Source organism: Watersipora subatra, chromosome 7 (assembly GCF_963576615.1).
Source record: "Watersipora subatra chromosome 7, tzWatSuba1.1, whole genome shotgun sequence".
NCBI classification, from domain to species: domain Eukaryota; kingdom Metazoa; phylum Bryozoa; class Gymnolaemata; order Cheilostomatida; family Watersiporidae; genus Watersipora; species Watersipora subatra.
Window position 1 is genome coordinate 3,335,044 of NC_088714.1, and position 19,226 is coordinate 3,354,269.

Consider the following 19,226-nt stretch of genomic DNA (forward strand, 5'->3'; position numbering starts at 1 on the left):
TGTCAGCCTCGCCACTTATTGTCACCCTTCCTACCCATCATCACTCTTGCCACCTGTTGTCACTCTCGCCACCTATTATTACCCTCCCTACCCATCGTCATTCTCGCCACCTATTGTCAGCCTACCCCATCGTCACTTTTTCCACCCATCGTCACTCTCACCACCTATTGTCACTCTCGCCACCTATTATTACCCTCCCTACCCATCGTCATTCTCGTCACCTATTGTCAGCCTCCCTCATTGTCACTTTTGCCACCCATCGTCACTCTCGCCACCTATTGTCACTCTTGCCACCTATTATTACCCTTCTTACCCATCGTCACTCTTGCCACCCGTCGTCATCCTCCCTACCCACCGTCATTCTCACTACCTATCGTGATTTTTGCTACCCATTGTCACTCTCCCCATCCATCGTCACCCTCACCACCCACCGTTGGTCTTGCCACCAATTGTTACCCTAACCACACATTTTCATCCTCACCACCCATTGTCACCCTCACCATCTATTGTCACCCACCATCTATTGTCACCCACCATTCATTCTTACCCCACTATCCATTATCACCTCCACCATCCATTGTCATCCCACCAACCATTGTCCTCCTCACCACTCATTGTAACCCTGACCACCCAATGATGCCCTCACCATCCATTGTCAACTTCACTACCTATTGCCAAACTCGTCACCCATTGTCACCCTTGTCACCCATCGTCACCCTCGCTACCCATGGTCACCCTCGCCACCCATGGACACCCCATCACCCACTGCTCCTCTCAGGAACTATTGCTGTCTCTAAAATCAATAAACTCCTTCAGCCAGTCCATGGGGAGTACGACTCCCAGTCTATGGGGAGTACGACTGAGGGGAAGGAATTGAGCAATGTGTTAGCTGGCATCCTTTCAATATGCACCCGTGTCAATTTACTTTCTTAGTAATCCCATATCTTGCTTATAAGTAAGACAATAGTCTTGAAGCATAACCAACTGTCCAGGCGCTTCAAGGCTATTGGAAGTTATCTCCACTTGCTCTGGCATAGCATGATCCAGACAGAACATGGGGGATGAGCAGGACCTACTTTGTATACAAGCTGATACAATGAGTTGGAATAATTTATTGGTTAGATCGGGGCACACTTATCAAAAGCACCATGACAGTATGGCTATTGCAAGCGACAAATCATACTATAATTCCTAGGAAAAGTGCGGTCTATGCGTGAACCGAACCTCTTCTAATAAATGCATTCTTTTTAAACAAAATACTAGCAAGTCTTGACGCAACTTCAAAAGCTAACCAAGAGCTCAGCTTTTAAAAACTGTCTGATGCTCAAGCAGCTAATTTTCGAATGAACTTACAGAAAGTGATAAATTGCTAATCCAAAGGTAATCCTGGAATAATCAGCCATTGAAGTCAATTACCTAACCATTACTCATGCATATCAAACTTCGAAATAATCAACTCTGTCACATCTGTTAAACAAGCGAACCAGAAATCGCGGAGTGCCTAAAATTTACCAGCATAGTGTAGAAGGTTTCTTGTGATATTTTGAAATAGCAGATGTGGGTCTGCCCTGATCTGCAGGTATAATTGATAATAAGCCGGAGTTTTATGAAGTAACCTTTAGCCGCAGTTCATATAGCCATTAATCCTCCATGATAGAGAAGCCTGCAAAGGCGGTGATGACTCACACAGCTATAGCAGGAGATGAAAACAGCTTTACATCTACGTTCACATTTTATTATGCAGCTGCAATTTTTGGAGCTTGCCATACTCTCATCATCTGTTGACTGATCACAGACGGGCTAGCGATGGGGCTGGACAAAGATACAAGTCTCACAGAGGTCGCGGAGAGGCCGTGGAAGCTGACTGATGTCACAGATCAAGTATCTGGTGCTGTCTTCCCTGATTAGCGCTGATCGACCCGACACTGACGATCACCATTCTTGCGGTATTACAAATTAGCTTGAAGATTATCCTTAATTTAGCTAATTGAAGTTTGTGAATGCTTTCCTAGCTTCCAGTATGTTATGATAAAATCATTAGTGCTCGTCTATTGCCGCTCTGTTCACCACAACTCACTCATAACAAAACCAGCTCTTCAATGTGAGGCGTAAATACATTGTTTAGATTATCTAATAAGCTATGAATACACAAACTTCTAAACTCATTTGCCGGCTGAAGGCTATTATTTTTTTCAATAACAAAATATAAACAAAAATGATCATTATTGGTATTATTAACTTTACAGGTATTCTTTTTATCATTTATTATTACCAGTTTTCTCCTCATCACTACTGTCAATACTATCTGTATTCAACCTCATCACTGCTGTCAATACTATCTGTATTCAACCTCATCACTACTGCCAGTACTATCTGTATTCAACCTCATCACTACTGTCAGTACTATCTGTATTCAACCTCATCACTGCTGTCAATACTATCTGTATTCAACCTCAACACTACTGTCAGTACTATCTGTATTCAACCTCATCACTACTGTCAATACTATCTGTATTCAACCTCATCACTACTTTCAATACTATCTGTATTCAACCTCATCACTACAGTCAATACTATCTGTATTCAACCTCATCACTACTGTCAATACTATTTGTATTCAACCTCATCACTACTGTCAATACTATCTGTATTCAACCTCATCACTACTGTCAATACTATTTGTATTCAACCTCATCACTTCTGTCAATACTATCTGTATTCAACCTCATCACTACTGTCAGTACTATCTGTATTCAACCTCATCACTACTGTCAGTACTATCTGTATTCAACCTCATCACTACTGTCAATACTATCTGTATTCAACCTCATCACTACTGTCAATACTATCTGTATTCAACCTCATCACTGCTGTCAATACTATCTGTATTCAACCTCATCACTACTGTCAATATTATCTGTATTCAACCTCATCACTGCTGTCAGTACTATCTGTATTCAACCTCATCACTACTGTCAATACTATCTATATTCAACCTCATCACTACTGTCAGTACTATCTGTATTCAACCTCATCACTACTGTCAATACTATCTGTATTCAACCTCATCACTACTGTCAATACTATCTGTATTCAACCTCATCACTACTGTCAATACTATCTGTTTTCAACCTCATCACTACTGTCAGTACTATCTGTATTCAACCTCATCACTACTGTCAATACTATTTGTATTCAACTTCATCACTACTGTCAATACTATTTGTATTCAACCTCATCACTAGTGTCAATACTATCTGTATTCAACCTCATCACTACTGTCAGTACTATCTGTATTCAATTATTTTATTGATGACAACAGAACTTATGTTATGCTGATGATACTTTTTGTACTATCCCTGTAGTTTTTATTATTGCATGTAATGCACCACATTAATATGATTATTATTTTAGCTGCTTGAGGTGCTAGTGTTATCGCTGGTTAACATAAGATGCAGCACATTTATTCTTTATAAAAATAACAAATATATTTATCTGATGGAGTGCTTTATGCGCATTCAAATTTTTTATTTTCTTATGCATCCTTTTATTGACAAGATGATTACAAAAAAATAAATTTTTGTAAAAAAATTTGAATCTTAGATGCATAATTCTTTTTGTCTGTCAGAACTAAAGTGTTATCGTTTAACTAAAACAAGAACAGTACGCAATATTTCCATTCTCCAATTACGGATATCAGTAAGTATATAAGTACAAGTAAGTACATAAGTATGCCACTGTAACAGCTGGTCAATGTCAAAGGGTCTTAATTGATTACCATCTTGCTTGTGTAGCTGAGCTATGCATTCCTAAAATACCGCTGTGCCGCTCGATCTAACAAGACAAATGCATTTTAAGAAGCCATTTCTTAGCTTACGCGGTCAGCTCGCCTCAACGACTTTAAGGTACACCCAAACAGACACGAGTTACGTTTGGGCATAAATATTCATTTAGAGTGCCTCAAGACACTTATAGCATTAAAAAACAGCTTCCTAGCTGGAAAAACTCCACTTCCGCCGAACCTTTGTAACCTCAGCTTTTGGTGCTGCACTAACCGGGATCATCTCTATGAGTTAGGCAGCGGTTATTGCAAAAACTCAACCTTCTGAATGTATAAATATTGATGATGACTCAGTTATATGCCTAGCATTGGTTTTAGCTACATATCTCTCTGCGCATCTACCTTTCTCTTCCTGCTTATCTGGCAATCGTATTACATTCAGTGGACTTGCGGAAATACACTGCAATCTGATGCAATCCTTTGCCGAAGACTCCACCCTGACGAAACATTCCAGATTGAACCTATGACAGCTCTGAAAATTGTTTTATGGGAAAGTTTTGTGCAAATAGAATCTTTATATAAAGGAAGTCGAGCCTGAGCACTTATGTGGTAAAATTTACACGAAATTCATGTAGCCGGACCCATTGGAATGCACCTTTTTGGATGGTTACAGGATTTGTCATTATATAACTAGAAAAATATTGTCGTTCATCCATGCATTTCTTCACTTTAATACCCCGGTCTTGTAATCTAGTGAAATGGAAAGTTGAATGATCATTTTGTTTGCCAGAGTCTCACGAGATGGCCTGATAAACTGTAATTATAGGTTGCATAACCGTTGCTTTGGATATTGCTAGGAGACAATGGAGTGTCCCTCCGATGTTCGATCAAATTCGAGATAAAACAACTATATTGTTAGTGAGTACATTTACTCTTTGGTGCATCTAGACATTGAAGACATCTAAGGTTCAGCTGCAGTGCAACCCATCAGCTAAGATCAAAGATGGCTGACATGTTAAAGTCAGTCGTCATTTATATTTCTATGTGAACTGCATTAAAAAATGCACCATAGAAGGAATAAATAATAACATACACAAACCACAGCTTTTCCCATGTGCAGCCTTTATATCAGGTCTGCGCATAAACCGTAAGAGGCCATTAACTGGTAATAATTTATGAGCGACACTTCACAGTAAAATATGTAAAAATATATAATTTATCTTTTGTGTCAAAATGTCGAAGTTTGCTGACGACTGAACAAAGAACTCTTCCATCATGTGCCATAATAATCTGCTAACAAAACAATGATTGTTACAAAGCAGAGGATTCTTGATCCTCCCACGAGAACACAAAGTAGAAAACCTATATTGTTACACACAATATTTACTGCCCATATATATAACAACTTGGCAACTGATAACCATGTGTAGTTGGTAAAGCTAGACCAGTAGTGACAGATTCCGTGCGAGGTCTGAGGGCAAATGCTAAAAAGTCATCTGCAGCCGCACGCTTCTACCGTCATGTCGGGGTAGTTTTTGAGAGCCACTTGCTCTCCACTGAGATATAGCATAGAAATAGGACTAAGTTCTGTGGGTACACAGCAGGTCTGGGGCACGGCCTCTCGGTCCACTTCGCTCATCAGAGTCTGTATAATAGCGTGGTTTGTTGCATTTAGGTGGTCTGAGAGAGGGAACGGGCAGGCCCCGTGGCAGTAGTAGGCATCGTACTTGCGAGGCGCTAAAATCCAGTCTTCCCAACCAACTTCCTTGAAATCTACTGTCATTTCTCGTCGTTGGCATTCAGTTTTTACCGGCTTTCCGTTTCGATTTTTTCTTTTGCCGCTGCCTCGCTTAGTCCTTGACAAGGTTTTGTCATGAGAGAATATTACAACATATGGCTTTCTCTCTTCCCAGTCAGAGTCGTCTGCTTCCCTTCTCAACCTGAGGTGGTTCGTATGGCTTTGCTTGCCATTGTGCTTCTTTACGTGCACCTGGACCCCAGATATCTTTCTATTTGTGGAATGCCATCGTTGTGCTGCCGGCGTAATGTCCAATCGCTGCCAATCTGTTTCATTATCTGACTGTATTATTGTTGTACTTATTAATCTTGTAATAGACTTCTCAACTGAATGGGGAGAAGATATGAGCTCATATACTTCCACCTTATATGTCTGATTACGAGCTCGTGACAAATTGTCTGGAAATAAATGTAACTCAGCGAGAAGTACCTCCTCATGTGCTGGAATATTGTTTGTAACATTAAAATAGAGATTCGCAATGTTCCGCTGTGTTGGATGTGATTTTGTACCTGGAACATAAAATAACAAATCTTAACAGGCGGTTTTTCCAAAGCTGATGAATTCTAAAACTTTTAAAAAAAGACCCATTAAACAGATGACTTACGTTCAAGTCAGTCAATGGGATAATATTATATAGCAAATGATAATAAATATTTCTCCTGCATGAGCAGTTAGGTGCTACAAATGAGAGGCAGAGATAGGCAAAAGTAAGTAAAAATTGAGAGAGTGTGTTTGCACGCTACTCGATTTAGCCTGAGAGGGTGATAAGTTTGAAGACGAGAGTAAGCGGAGGGATGAGCGCGTGATGTACCAGAACAATGTTGACACAAGACTATAGAATATGTAAAGTGATATATGGCTTATTAACGTGTTTACCTTTAATGTATGGTATTTCAGTCAGCACTAGCATCATGCCTACATATTCATTTACACGACTTGACAAGAAAATAAACACTCTGATCACGGTCTAGTTCATACATTTACCAAGACTATACATTTGAGAGGGGAAAACTCCAAAGTTTTACAGCGAAGACAGGTGCTGTTCACTGCCCTGTACTAATATGACAATGTTAGCACATTGAGGGTATACAGTTGCAAATATAACAAATCAATCTAAGTGGCACATATTTCCTCTGGTTAGGCATGCCGATGTGATCACCTGCACTTGTTGAAATGAAGATAGGCCAGCGATGAGGAGAATGCCTTATCTCGAGCAAAGCCTAATATTACAAGTAATTGCTTCAACTCAGAACGTGTAGTAGCTGATAAAATTGCTTGTGTCAAATGGCATACTTTTGCTTTTGATTTCAAAGTTGTACGATTCCCACAGCTGCCTCAACTGTTTATTCGGTTATCAACACTCGCAGCCCTCGTATTGGCAGATATAGGAGAAGCCTTTCATCCCTCCTATTTACGCCAACAGTAATGAAAGTTATGAAGGTTATATCAGAAGAAAGGTGAGAGATGTCAAAAGATCTGATAGCCAGTTTAGCCAAGCGATGGTCGAAATATCTACGAGTTGTTTCTCTACAGATGTAACGGTAGCGAACTGATAGAAATGGAGGCTCTATGAAGCATGAGGATTTTGAGATAGATTAGGGATTTCTTTGTTTGTTTAAGCGATTATTGGTCTTTCATGGGCATGACTAAAAGCTTGCTGATTCATTCCTATCAAGGCGAGAGGAAGCTGATTGACTTTTGGGCATCTTATTCAATTCCAAACTGGATCGAGTGGAGATGGCATTACAGCGAGGCTGATAGGGGATAAGCGTAAGGAGGCACGCTGATATAATTCAGTTACCATGAGTTATGTCAGACCACAGAACAGCTTCAGTGCATAGATTTTAGTTCCTGTCAAATTGATAACCTCTGAATGATGGTTATACTGATAGAATCTGCTTCAACCGTTTTCAGAATAAAAGTAATAGATTTTTGTAAAAAGTAGTTAAAAAAACCAGCGACCTCAATTTCAATTGGTTTTGATCAAAACCATCGTCATGCGTATAAAATTCTTACATATTACTTACCTATATGAGCAAAGCTTCGGGCAGTATTAGCGTGGTAAGCATTGTCTTTGTGGAAGTTTGTTGTCATATATTCAGGATCGTCGAGCTGTTGCTGATATAGGTCCAACATATACTGGGGTATTTTAGCGTCCTTTTTGGGTTTGCGAGGCACCTCTTGCATGCCTAGTTTGTTTAGTAATGTCAGTTCCAATTTTTTGATTGCCGAGCCTCTCTCCTGCTCGGGAATGTCTGAAGTGTAGAGCGGTATTTCCGAAGACGATGCGGAATAAGTACAGAGACTGATAGTTAATAGAGATAAGAACGTCTGCTTCAAGTCCCGCCACACCATTCTAAATCACTGAAACAAAAAAACATAACATTAACAAATATTAATCACAATTGTAAAGCAACGTGTACAGCGCTCCAATGGTACTAGCAAAGACAAGTTTGCCATTAGAAAATTGAGAAAAATTACACATGAGAAAATTACACCGATTTAGAGAGTGCACTCCTGAGAAAGGGCGAAGTAGCGAAGTCAATGGCCCTGATGTTCAAAGAATGATAAGGGAATTCATGTTTGCTATGAATGGGCTATGAACAGCACGGATGTCCTGTGACTAATGCAGTCTGGCAGAATATCTCTCTTCCACCATCTCTCTTTCTCACACCCTCAAATGTTCTCTTCCTCTTTTTCTGACAATATCAGCTAGATATCCTGTGGTGACGGTCAGCCATACGTGTGAACACTCGCCTCCCGTATTCCCACTCAACTATCAACGCCCTCTGACTCTCTCTTTATCAATGGCAGCTAATTTATAACAAATTACTGATTAGTGACACCAGTATTATTTCTAGTCAGTTTATCTGTTTGAACAACTGATATCATCCGAATGCCTGTTCCTTTTTTAGATGCACCTACAAACTATATCTAATTTTAATCCCTTTATCAGTAGAGATGACTTGCCGTGCGGATATTGCAAGTGTATTACTTGAGCAGAGAGCGGACAGCCAGCTTTCTAAGAAGATTCATATAAGATAATGTTGACTCTGTGTCTCTTTTAACAGTCAAACAAACTGAACTCTCGTGTTTATAGTCACCTGTTGTCACCTGCAAACGACCATATTTTACATATTGATCGTTTGGTTTTTCTCAGAGTCGCCAGAGAAAGATAATAAATCGAATAGCTAAGAAAATCTTAAACCACCTGGTGGAATCTTTCAACTAGAGTGAATGTGCCACAACTGAATGTTGCGTCAAAGCATGTTGGAGTAGTACTGTCACATTTCAACTCACTAATCCGTGATAAATGGTACAATTTAAATAGCTGAGAACAATAGAAACCGAAATGCTAATTATATGTATCCTTACGTCTTGTTTACTGACTATCCCAGCGCAATCCCTCGCCGGTTAGACTCGCAACCTTACGCCTTCTCTGGGAATAGTTTGGAAAAAGGGAGTGAGCAGAAAAAGCACAAACAATGTCAATCACCCATTGGTCTCATGTCATTTTTTTAGGGAATATATGCAAGACGTTATGCTTCATTCATATTCTGATTGACCTGTGGTTGCTATATTCATTGAGAAGCGACTTCTATTGCGAAGTAAAGGAAAACATCTTTAACTGCATTGTGTCTGCAGGTGTCATTAAATGAATGAGGTAATAAATGCTGGAGTATATAGCGAGAGTAGGTGTTAGCAACACCGGTAGTTATAGCCATAAACCATACAACTCTCACGAAAACGTGTAATTACAAGAGAATTGCCTAACGGATTAGTGGACTGCTTCTGTCATAAGGCAAAAGGCTCACGTTCCTTCAATACTCGAGAGAGAAACCACATTGCAGGTGCTAGCAGGTGCTTGTGTGTCACATTACTACACTATTGATAGATACTCGTATGCACTAGGGTAGCAGGCATGCAGCAGCAAAATCAACAGAGCTGCGAAGTATTCGAATCTTAAAACATCAGCCGCTTAAAAAGCATGTTTGCAGCTGCAGCTGGAGAGATTAGGTTTCGCATCAAAGCTCAGCGAGAACGATACCCAAAGGTAGCGAGAAGAGCAACAAAACTAGAGTTATCAAATCGATATCATAAAAAATAGTTACCAACCAGATATTTGAAGTATGTTCACTCTATAAATCTTGCAAAGAAATTTTACAAAGCGCTGTTTTATAAAATAGCGTCTGTTATAGAAAAATTTGAAATAAATTAAAGGGACTCAACAAATGGCAAAAGCTAAAGAATAAGAGCATGTGATGACAGCAGTCATTATGGCAGTCAAGGACAAGAGAGGGTGCATTAAGAGAGCTGACATAGATTCTCATAAACTGGCCTTCAGCTAATAAGTGACAATGTAACTTATTAATAGTCTGAGTAAGACTCTAATAACGGTATAGCAGGTAGGAGCGAGTTAGCAGGTAATTACTGAGTCTGTTTATGTGTAATCCTTTCACTTGGTTCGCTAGTAAACAATCTTGAAGGCCCTATTAAAGAGAAATTGTCTTAACATAATGGATGTTGTCACGCTGCCAAAGATTGTCAACTTTCTCACACACCTAATCTACTTTAATGCAATACGGTGGCCTTAAACAAATCAAAACCTAAATGGAAATGAGATTTTTATCACAATGAAAATCAAACCAATTGTGACTTTGTATGACAACACTCAGAGTAAAATAACAGTTATAGGTCTAAGTAAAGAAAGAGAAACATTTATGTCATCTAATGCAATAGAATGATTCTCAAATTGATCAGCGCGGGCCCTCTGAACACTCCTCGCGAAGGCACTAAAAAATTTAAAGGCTATATGTATACATATTTATTTTAACGGTTTGCTATTAAGGTCGGTCATTGTTAACAATGCATTAAGATCAATTGAAACTGTGGTTACTGCAAGCTTCTTCTTGACTCTTGCTTAGTTTGAAGTCTCTCATTACAGTCATGGGATTAGAGCTCCATCACTCACAATAAATGTCTTAATCCAACGTTTACTGCCTGCGACATCTTATCAATAAAACTCGGCCTCCAGCAAAAGTAAAAAATTATGAAGTTCGCGGTTAGCTATGATAAATAAGAGACACAAACATGTATACCACATTAAATTCAATTAAATTATCATAGACATTTACCACTAATCATTCTATGAGCTAGTCAGTCACCCAAGGGCTTGTTTTTTCAATCATGTTTTTATTCATAACTCGTTCTAGCTTGTAGGCTTATAACGCGAGCAAAATTATGTTAACGTTACATTCCAAAACGTAGAATGGGTTAAGCCTTAAAGAGTTGAGTAAGGAATGAAAAACATAATCTGAAAAAATATGGTGACTAGGCTTACCTGGTGTCTAGCAGGGAGGAAGTGTGAGTCTATAACGAGTATCCACAATAAACTATAGCATATTCGATGCAGAAGACGCTAATAATCACCTGGCAGCTGATGTCAGGCTCAGCCAGTGACAGCGGGCGCGAACAGGATGACCGATAAAAAAAGCAAATTTCTCTCTACATACAAAAGGCAAGAGGCGAAACAAAGATAGTTCTCTAGCAACAATCTATGTTACGTATCCGAGGAAGTGATGTTCCTTGCACTAATCCCTCTTTAATGACTTCAATTCTTAAGAGATTGATATCTGTCGAAAAAGCTTCATATACAATCTTGGCTGAGACTCTCTATGAGCGTATACAACTCTAGACTGTTGTAGGCAGAATAAGATACCTCTAGCATTGGAAGAGGTGATAATAACAGTTAGGAATACAATGATTGGTCAGTTATTTCTTATATGCTCCGCCTCCTCTGGCAGTTTGTGTAGTTCGAACATTTGACTGCGTCTAATATGAACTTGGACAGCCAGTATAATGATATGACAAAAATATTTCAATCACAGTATTAAATAAATATTGTTTACTTCAATATAGGCACCATTTTATCCGCTAAAGAAATGATGATGAATGATGTATGCAGATAATAACTTGCTTATGCATTATGTGAATATAAAGTCATTTAACAATAACTCGACAAATTTCCACTTTCATCCGATTAAAAAGCGTTTTTCTGAGAAAATATATTTTGCTGTCGGCATATATATCAAAAGGATTTGGTGTATTTAATTATTCTCATCATACGAATTGCAGAATCATGTTTGTTACAAAAGATAAAGTTTATTGAGCTACTAGTTCTAGAATCACGTGCTGGACTAGTGTGGTTTTTGCTTCATGCGCTTTATAATATCCATGATTGCTAAGAGGATCAATGAAATCTGGTTAATCAAATTGGATTGAAAATTATTTTTACACGTTCGAAACCCTTATTCAAATTTTATAAACCCTTCCCTTCAAGGTGACATCCAGAGCTACCAGAACGGCAGCGACAGTGATGAACTTTAACGGCGAATAGGAATTTATAGCAACAACTAATCTGGCTCGTGAAGCAGTGATACTGTCAATCACAGACAGCATCAGCAGCCTCTATCCATCACACGTACGGAAGAAAACAATTTCCCAATATAATCAGCGCAAAGCATTTACGTCAAGTCGCTGTTAAAGGCAGCGCGTCAGCTGCCACCAGTAACTGCGTAGTATCATTGACAGAATAAACTTGCCATTCCACACTCTTATTTATGGAAGGCAAGTATATACGGTGTAAGTAGCGCTCTGTCGAGCGTAACGTAACGCATTCTGTCACTCTATGGTTCAAATTAAAATGCTAACCTCAGCCATCTTACTTTCTGTACATTCTGCATGTTTCAGGAGATATTTGAAACGCTTGTACATAAGGGTTAAGCTTGATGGGGCAGCACGCTTGAGCACATCCATGTGTTCCGTAGACGACAATTTTCCTGAAGACCGAGCGAAAACAATCCGAACACGGTTTATGTTGTAGCATATCTTGTCACAAACCATTACACTTGAGTTCACAGTAAAACAGCGTGTGTCTTTATGAACATGGCATGTCTTATGTTCTATTTGCTGTTCTCGAAGCTCACTTAAATGACAAAGTTCTAGGGTTCTATCTCAAGGCCTGAATTTTTAAAATTACCATTTTTTTCATGGTTTTTACAATACTCCCTGGGCATAATATAAAAACATTTATATTATTATGCAACACTGGAAGCATTACGAGGTTGGGTGGTGTTATATAATTATCTAATTGTACAGGTATTTCAGATTGATGTACACAGATGTTAGAGTATGTGTGTACACTTCCATTGAAGCCTGTAGATAAAATCATATGAAATATTTCTACATTTAAGCTACTGTTTTAGGTAGTATATTAGGAGCAGTCCTGTTGCAAAGAAGTGGAAGTTTTCAGAACACGTTGTTTAAACAGTAGGTGTCCTCTGGTACTACCAACTACTGCAATATCATACTCCTCCTCAGTCAGGGTTATACACTCATTAATCATTAATTTTATTAGGAAGAATTTAATACACAATAATGCATTTGTACTGCCGATGACACTGCTCCGTTACTGAAAGAACTCGACATAAAATCATAAATCACTTTGCGCTTCATATCGATGCGCGAATGATAGCCGCTCAGCTTTGAAGCCATAAGGAGGTATGAACTATAAGACCGAGTGGGGCCCTTAGCCACCCCTTTGGTGTTTTTTGTCCAGAGCATACACGGGTAAGGACCTCATCATACTCTGCATCCGCTGTCCAGGATTTTTACCTGTCGCAAAGTGCCAAATGTGAATAAGTTTGTCATCTCCTACAGAGATTATAGTGTCGCAAGCATCATTTACCTAAAAAGAAATACATATAAACATGAGTTCTGCTTCTTTATAAAATATCTACAAACCAGTGTTAACTGGATATTAGAAACCTATTTAAGGTTTAGAATAAACAAGTTAAGAGATTATTAAGTTGTCTCCGGATAATAGATGCCTGAATATAATTTAATTGGGATATGCTAACCTGAATAACTGCCTTGGATGCAAGATAGAAATATATTGAAAGGAAGTTAAATTCAGGCTTTCACTAGCATTTAAGGTATAATTCGGCAGGTTACCGTCCGACTCTAGAGCAGCTTTCTTACATCAAAGATACAAAGCGAGCCACTTCTTCAGCCGTGCAAACAACTTCACATTTTCAAACTTATTTTAATAATACAATTTATATAGAAATGCTAGCCAATATTGAATACTACAACTTTCACTGATATAGATAATGATATCCAGATAATGATATCTAGATAATGATATCTAGATAATGATATCTAAATAATGATATCTAGATAATGATATCTAGATAATCATATCCAGATAAGAATATCCAAATAATGATGCGTCTATAAAAATGGTCACTGACTATTTGGCCTATGCCAATAGTCTGTATATCACAGGATAAATGAACAAACTCAATATTCAGAAGAAAAATATAAAGAATTATATCACAAATATAGAACATATTCAAAATGGTAAATTTTGGCACGAAACAAGAAGGGACAAATAATGTCTAATTTCATTAAACCAGTGAAGCATCTGTTAGTCAAGTTCAAAGCATACATCACGAGACAGTCATTAGTGGATGATTTTTTGACAAGCCGGAATTACTGATTCACTCCCCTGTTGATTTGCTACAATCATCGAGAGATTTTGTTTAATAAACTAAATTACTAGATAACTTAAACAATGGAATAACATAAAATAACAGATCACGTTAAATAGAACTTGTTGGTGACTAAGAACACCGTCAGGTAAACCAACAAATTGTACTGGATAACTTGAACTATTATACTGGATAACTTGAACTATTATACTGGATAACTTGAACTATTATACTGGATAACTTGAACTATTATACTGGATAACTTGAACTATTATACTGGATAACTTGAACTATTATACTGGATAACTTGAACTATTATACTGGATAACTTGAACTATTATACTGGATAACTTAAACTATTATACTGGATAACTTAAACTATTATACTGGATAACTTGAATCATTTTACTGGATAACTTGAACTATTATACTGGATAACTTGAACTATTATACTGGATAACTTGAATCATTTTACTGGATAACTTGAACCATTATACTGGATAACTTGAATCATTATACTGGATAACTTGAACTATTATACTGGATAACTTAAACTATTATACTGGATAACTTGAACTATTATACTGGATAACTTGAACTATTATACTGGATAACTTGAATCATTTTACTGGATAACTTGAACTATTATACTGGATAACTTGAACTATTATACTGGATAACTTAAACTATTATACTGGATAACTTGAACTATTATACTGGATAACTTGAACTATTATACTGGATAACTTGAACTATTATACTGGATAACTTAAACTATTATACTGGATAACTTAAACTATTATACTGGATAACTTGAACTATTATACTGGATAACTTGAATCATTATACTGGATAACTTGAACTATTATACTGGATAACTTGAACTATTATACTGGATAACTTGAACTATTATACTAGATAACTTGAACTATTATACTGGATAACTTGAACTATTATACTGGATAACTTAAACTATTATACTGGATAACTTGAACTATTATACTAGATAACTTGAACTATTATACTGGATAACTTGAACTATTATACTGGATAACTTGAACTATTATACTGGATAACTTGAACTATTATACTGGATAACTTGAACCATTATACTGGATAACTTGAACTATTATACTGGATAACTTGAACTATTATACTGGATAACTTGAACTATTATACTGGATAACTTGAACTATTATACTGGATAACTTGAACTATTATACTGGATAACTTGAACTATTATACTGGATAACTTGAACTATTATACTGGATAACTTGAACTATTATACTGGATAACTTGAACTATTATACTGGATAACTTGAACTATTATACTGGATAACTTGAACTATTATACTGGATAACTTGAACTATTATACTGGATAACTTGAACTATTATACTGGATAACTTGAACTATTATACTGGATAACTTGAACTATTATACTGGATAACTTGAACTATTATACTGGATAACTTAAACTATTATACTGGATAACTTGAACTATTATGCTGGATAACTTAAACTATTATACTGGATAACTTGAACCATTATACTGGATAACTTGAACCATTATACTGGATAACTTGAACTATTATACTGGATAACTTAAACTATTATACTGGATAACTTAAACTATTATACTGGATAACTTGAACTATTATACTGGATAACTTGAACTATTATACTGGATAACTTGAACCATTATACTGGATAACTTGAACTATTATACTGGATAACTTAAACTATTATACTGGATAACTTAAACTATTATACTGGATAACTTGAACCATTATACTGGATAACTTGAACTATTATACTGGATAACTTGAACTATTATACTGGATAACTTGAACTATTATACTGGATAACTTGAACTATTATACTGGATAACTTGAACTATTATACTGGATAACTTGAACTATTATACTGGATAACTTGAACTATTATACTGGATAACTTGAACTATTATACTGGATAACTTGAACTATTATACTGGATAACTTAAACTATTATACTGGATAACTTAAACTATTATACTGGATAACTTGAATCATTATACTGGATAACTTGAACTATTATACTGGATAACTTGAACTATTATACTGGATAACTTGAACTATTATACTGGATAACTTGAACTATTATACTGGATAACTTAAACTATTATACTGGATAACTTGAACTATTATACTGGATAACTTGAATCATTATACTGGATAACTTAAACTATTATACTGGATAACTTGAACCATTATACTGGATAACTTAAACTATTATACTGGATAACTTGAATCATTATACTGGATAACTTGAACTATTATACTGGATAACTTGAACTATTATACTGGATAACTTGAACTATTATACTGGATAACTTGAACTATTATACTGGATAACTTGAACTATTATACTGGATAACTTGAATCATTATACTGGATAACTTGAACTATTATACTGGATAACTTGAACTATTATACTGGATAACTTGAACTATTATACTGGATAACTTGAACTATTATACTGGATAACTTAAACTATTATACTGGATAACTTGAACTATTATACTGGATAACTTGAATCATTATACTGGATAACTTAAACTATTATACTGGATAACTTGAACCATTATACTGGATAACTTGAACTATTATACTGGATAACTTAAACTATTATACTGGATAACTTGAACCATTATACTGGATAACTTGAACTATTATACTGGATAACTTAAACTATTATGCTGGATAACTTGAACTATTATACTGGATAACTTGAATCATTATACTGGATAACTTAAACTATTATACTGGATAACTTAAACTATTATACTGGATAACTTGAACTATTATACTGGATAACTTGAACTATTATACTGGATAACTTGAACTATTATACTGGATAACTTGAACTATTATACTGGATAACTTGAACTATTATACTGGATAACTTGAACTATTATACTGGATAACTTGAACTATTATACTGGATAACTTGAACTATTATGCTGGATAACTTGAACTATTATACTGGATAACTTGAACTATTATACTGGATAACTTAAACTATTATACTGGATAACTTAAACTATTATACTGGATAACTTGAATCATTATACTGGATAACTTAAACTATTATACTGGATAACTTAAACTATTATACTGGATAACTTGAACTATTATACTGGATAACTTGAACTATTATACTGGATAACTTGAACTATTATACTGGATAACTTGAACTATTATACTGGATAACTTGAACTATTATACTGGATAACTTGAACTATTATACTGGATAACTTGAACTATTATGCTGGATAACTTGAACTATTATACTGGATAACTTAAACTATTATACTGGATAACTTAAACTATTATACTGGATAACTTGAACTATTATACTGGATAACTTGAACTATTATACTGGATAACTTAAACTATTATGCTGGATAACTTGAACTATTATACTGGATAACTTGAATCATTATACTGGATAACTTAAACTATTATACTGGATAACTTAAACTATTATACTGGATAACTTGAACTATTATACTGGATAACTTGAACTATTATACTGGATAACTTGAACTATTATACTGGATAACTTGAACTATTATACTGGATAACTTGAATCATTATACTGGATAACTTGAACTATTATACTGGATAACTTGAACTATTATACTGGATAACTTGAACTATTATACTGGATAACTTGAATCATTATACTGGATAACTTGAACTATTATACTGGATAACTTGAACTATTATACTGGATAACTTAAACTATTATACTGGATAACTTGAACTATTATACTGGATAACTTGAACTATTATACTGGATAACTTAAACTATTATGCTGGATAACTTGAACTATTATACTGGATAACTTGAATCATTATACTGGATAACTTGAACTATTATACTGGATAACTTGAATCATTATACTGGATAACTTGAACTATTATACTGGATAACTTGAACTATTATACTGGATAACTTAAACTATTATACTGGATAACTTGAACTATTATACTGGATAACTTGAATCATTATACTGGATAACTTGAACTATTATACTGGATAACTTGAACTATTATACTGGATAACTTAAACTATTATGCTGGATAACTTGAATCATTTTACTGGATAACTTGAACTATTATACTGGATAACTTGAACCATTATACTGGATAACTTGAACCATTATACTGGATAACTTGAACTATTATACTGGATAACTTGAACTATTATACTGGATAACTTGAACTATTATACTGGATAACTTGAACTATTATACTGGATAACTTGAACTATTATACTGGATAACTTGAACTATTACACTAGATAACTTGAACTATTATACTGGATAACTTGAACTATTATACTGGATAACTTAAACTATTATACTGGATAACTTGAACTATTATACTGGATAACTTGAACTATTATACTGGATAACTTGAACTATTATACTGGATAACTTAAACTATTATACTGGATAACTTAAACTATTATACTGGATAACTTGAACCATTATACTGGATAACTTAAACTATTATACTGGATAACTTGAACTATTATACTGGATAACTTGAACTATTATACTGGATAACTTGAACTATTATACTGGATAACTTGAACTATTATACTGGATAACTTGAACTATTATACTGGATAACTTGAACTATTATACTGGATAACTTGAACTATTATACTGGATAACTTGAACTATTATACTGGATAACTTGAACTATTATACTGGATAACTTGAACTATTATACTGGATAACTTGAACTATTATACTGGATAACTTGAACTATTATACTGGATAACTTGAATCATTATACTGGATAACTTGAACTATTATACTGGATAACTTGAACTATTATACTGGATAACTTGAACCATTATACTGGATAACTTGAACTATTATACTGGATAACTTGAACTATTATACTGGATAACTTGAACTATTATACTGGATAACTTAAACTATTATACTAGATAACTTGAACTATTATACTGGATAACTTGAACCATTATACTGGATAACTTGAACTATTATACTGGATAACTTGAACTATTATAC

The 19,226-nt window shown here is 35.5% G+C and overlaps 2 protein-coding genes across 2 annotated transcripts in view; both read right to left on the bottom strand.

Moving 5' to 3' along the window:
* Positions 1-4,773: 4,773 nt before the first annotated feature.
* On the bottom strand, positions 4,774-11,267 carry LOC137401087 (bone morphogenetic protein 2-like). The gene is made up of 3 exons (XM_068087440.1): positions 10,921-11,267; positions 7,607-7,943; positions 4,774-6,088 (listed from the first exon to the last, which is right to left on the bottom strand). The coding sequence occupies exons 2-3, from the start codon at positions 7,932-7,934 to the stop codon at positions 5,274-5,276; spliced, it is 1,143 nt and encodes a 380-aa protein (XP_067943541.1). The 5' UTR covers positions 7,935-7,943; positions 10,921-11,267; the 3' UTR covers positions 4,774-5,273.
* Positions 11,268-12,992: 1,725 nt separating this feature from the next.
* Positions 12,993-19,226, bottom strand: part of LOC137399781 (uncharacterized) — a 52,148-nt gene continuing 45,914 nt past the window's right edge. The window contains exon 29 of the mRNA XM_068086006.1: positions 12,993-13,326. Within this exon, the coding sequence (XP_067942107.1) occupies positions 13,168-13,326 (159 nt within the window). The 3' untranslated portion in view covers positions 12,993-13,167. The remainder of the gene's footprint in view (positions 13,327-19,226) is intronic.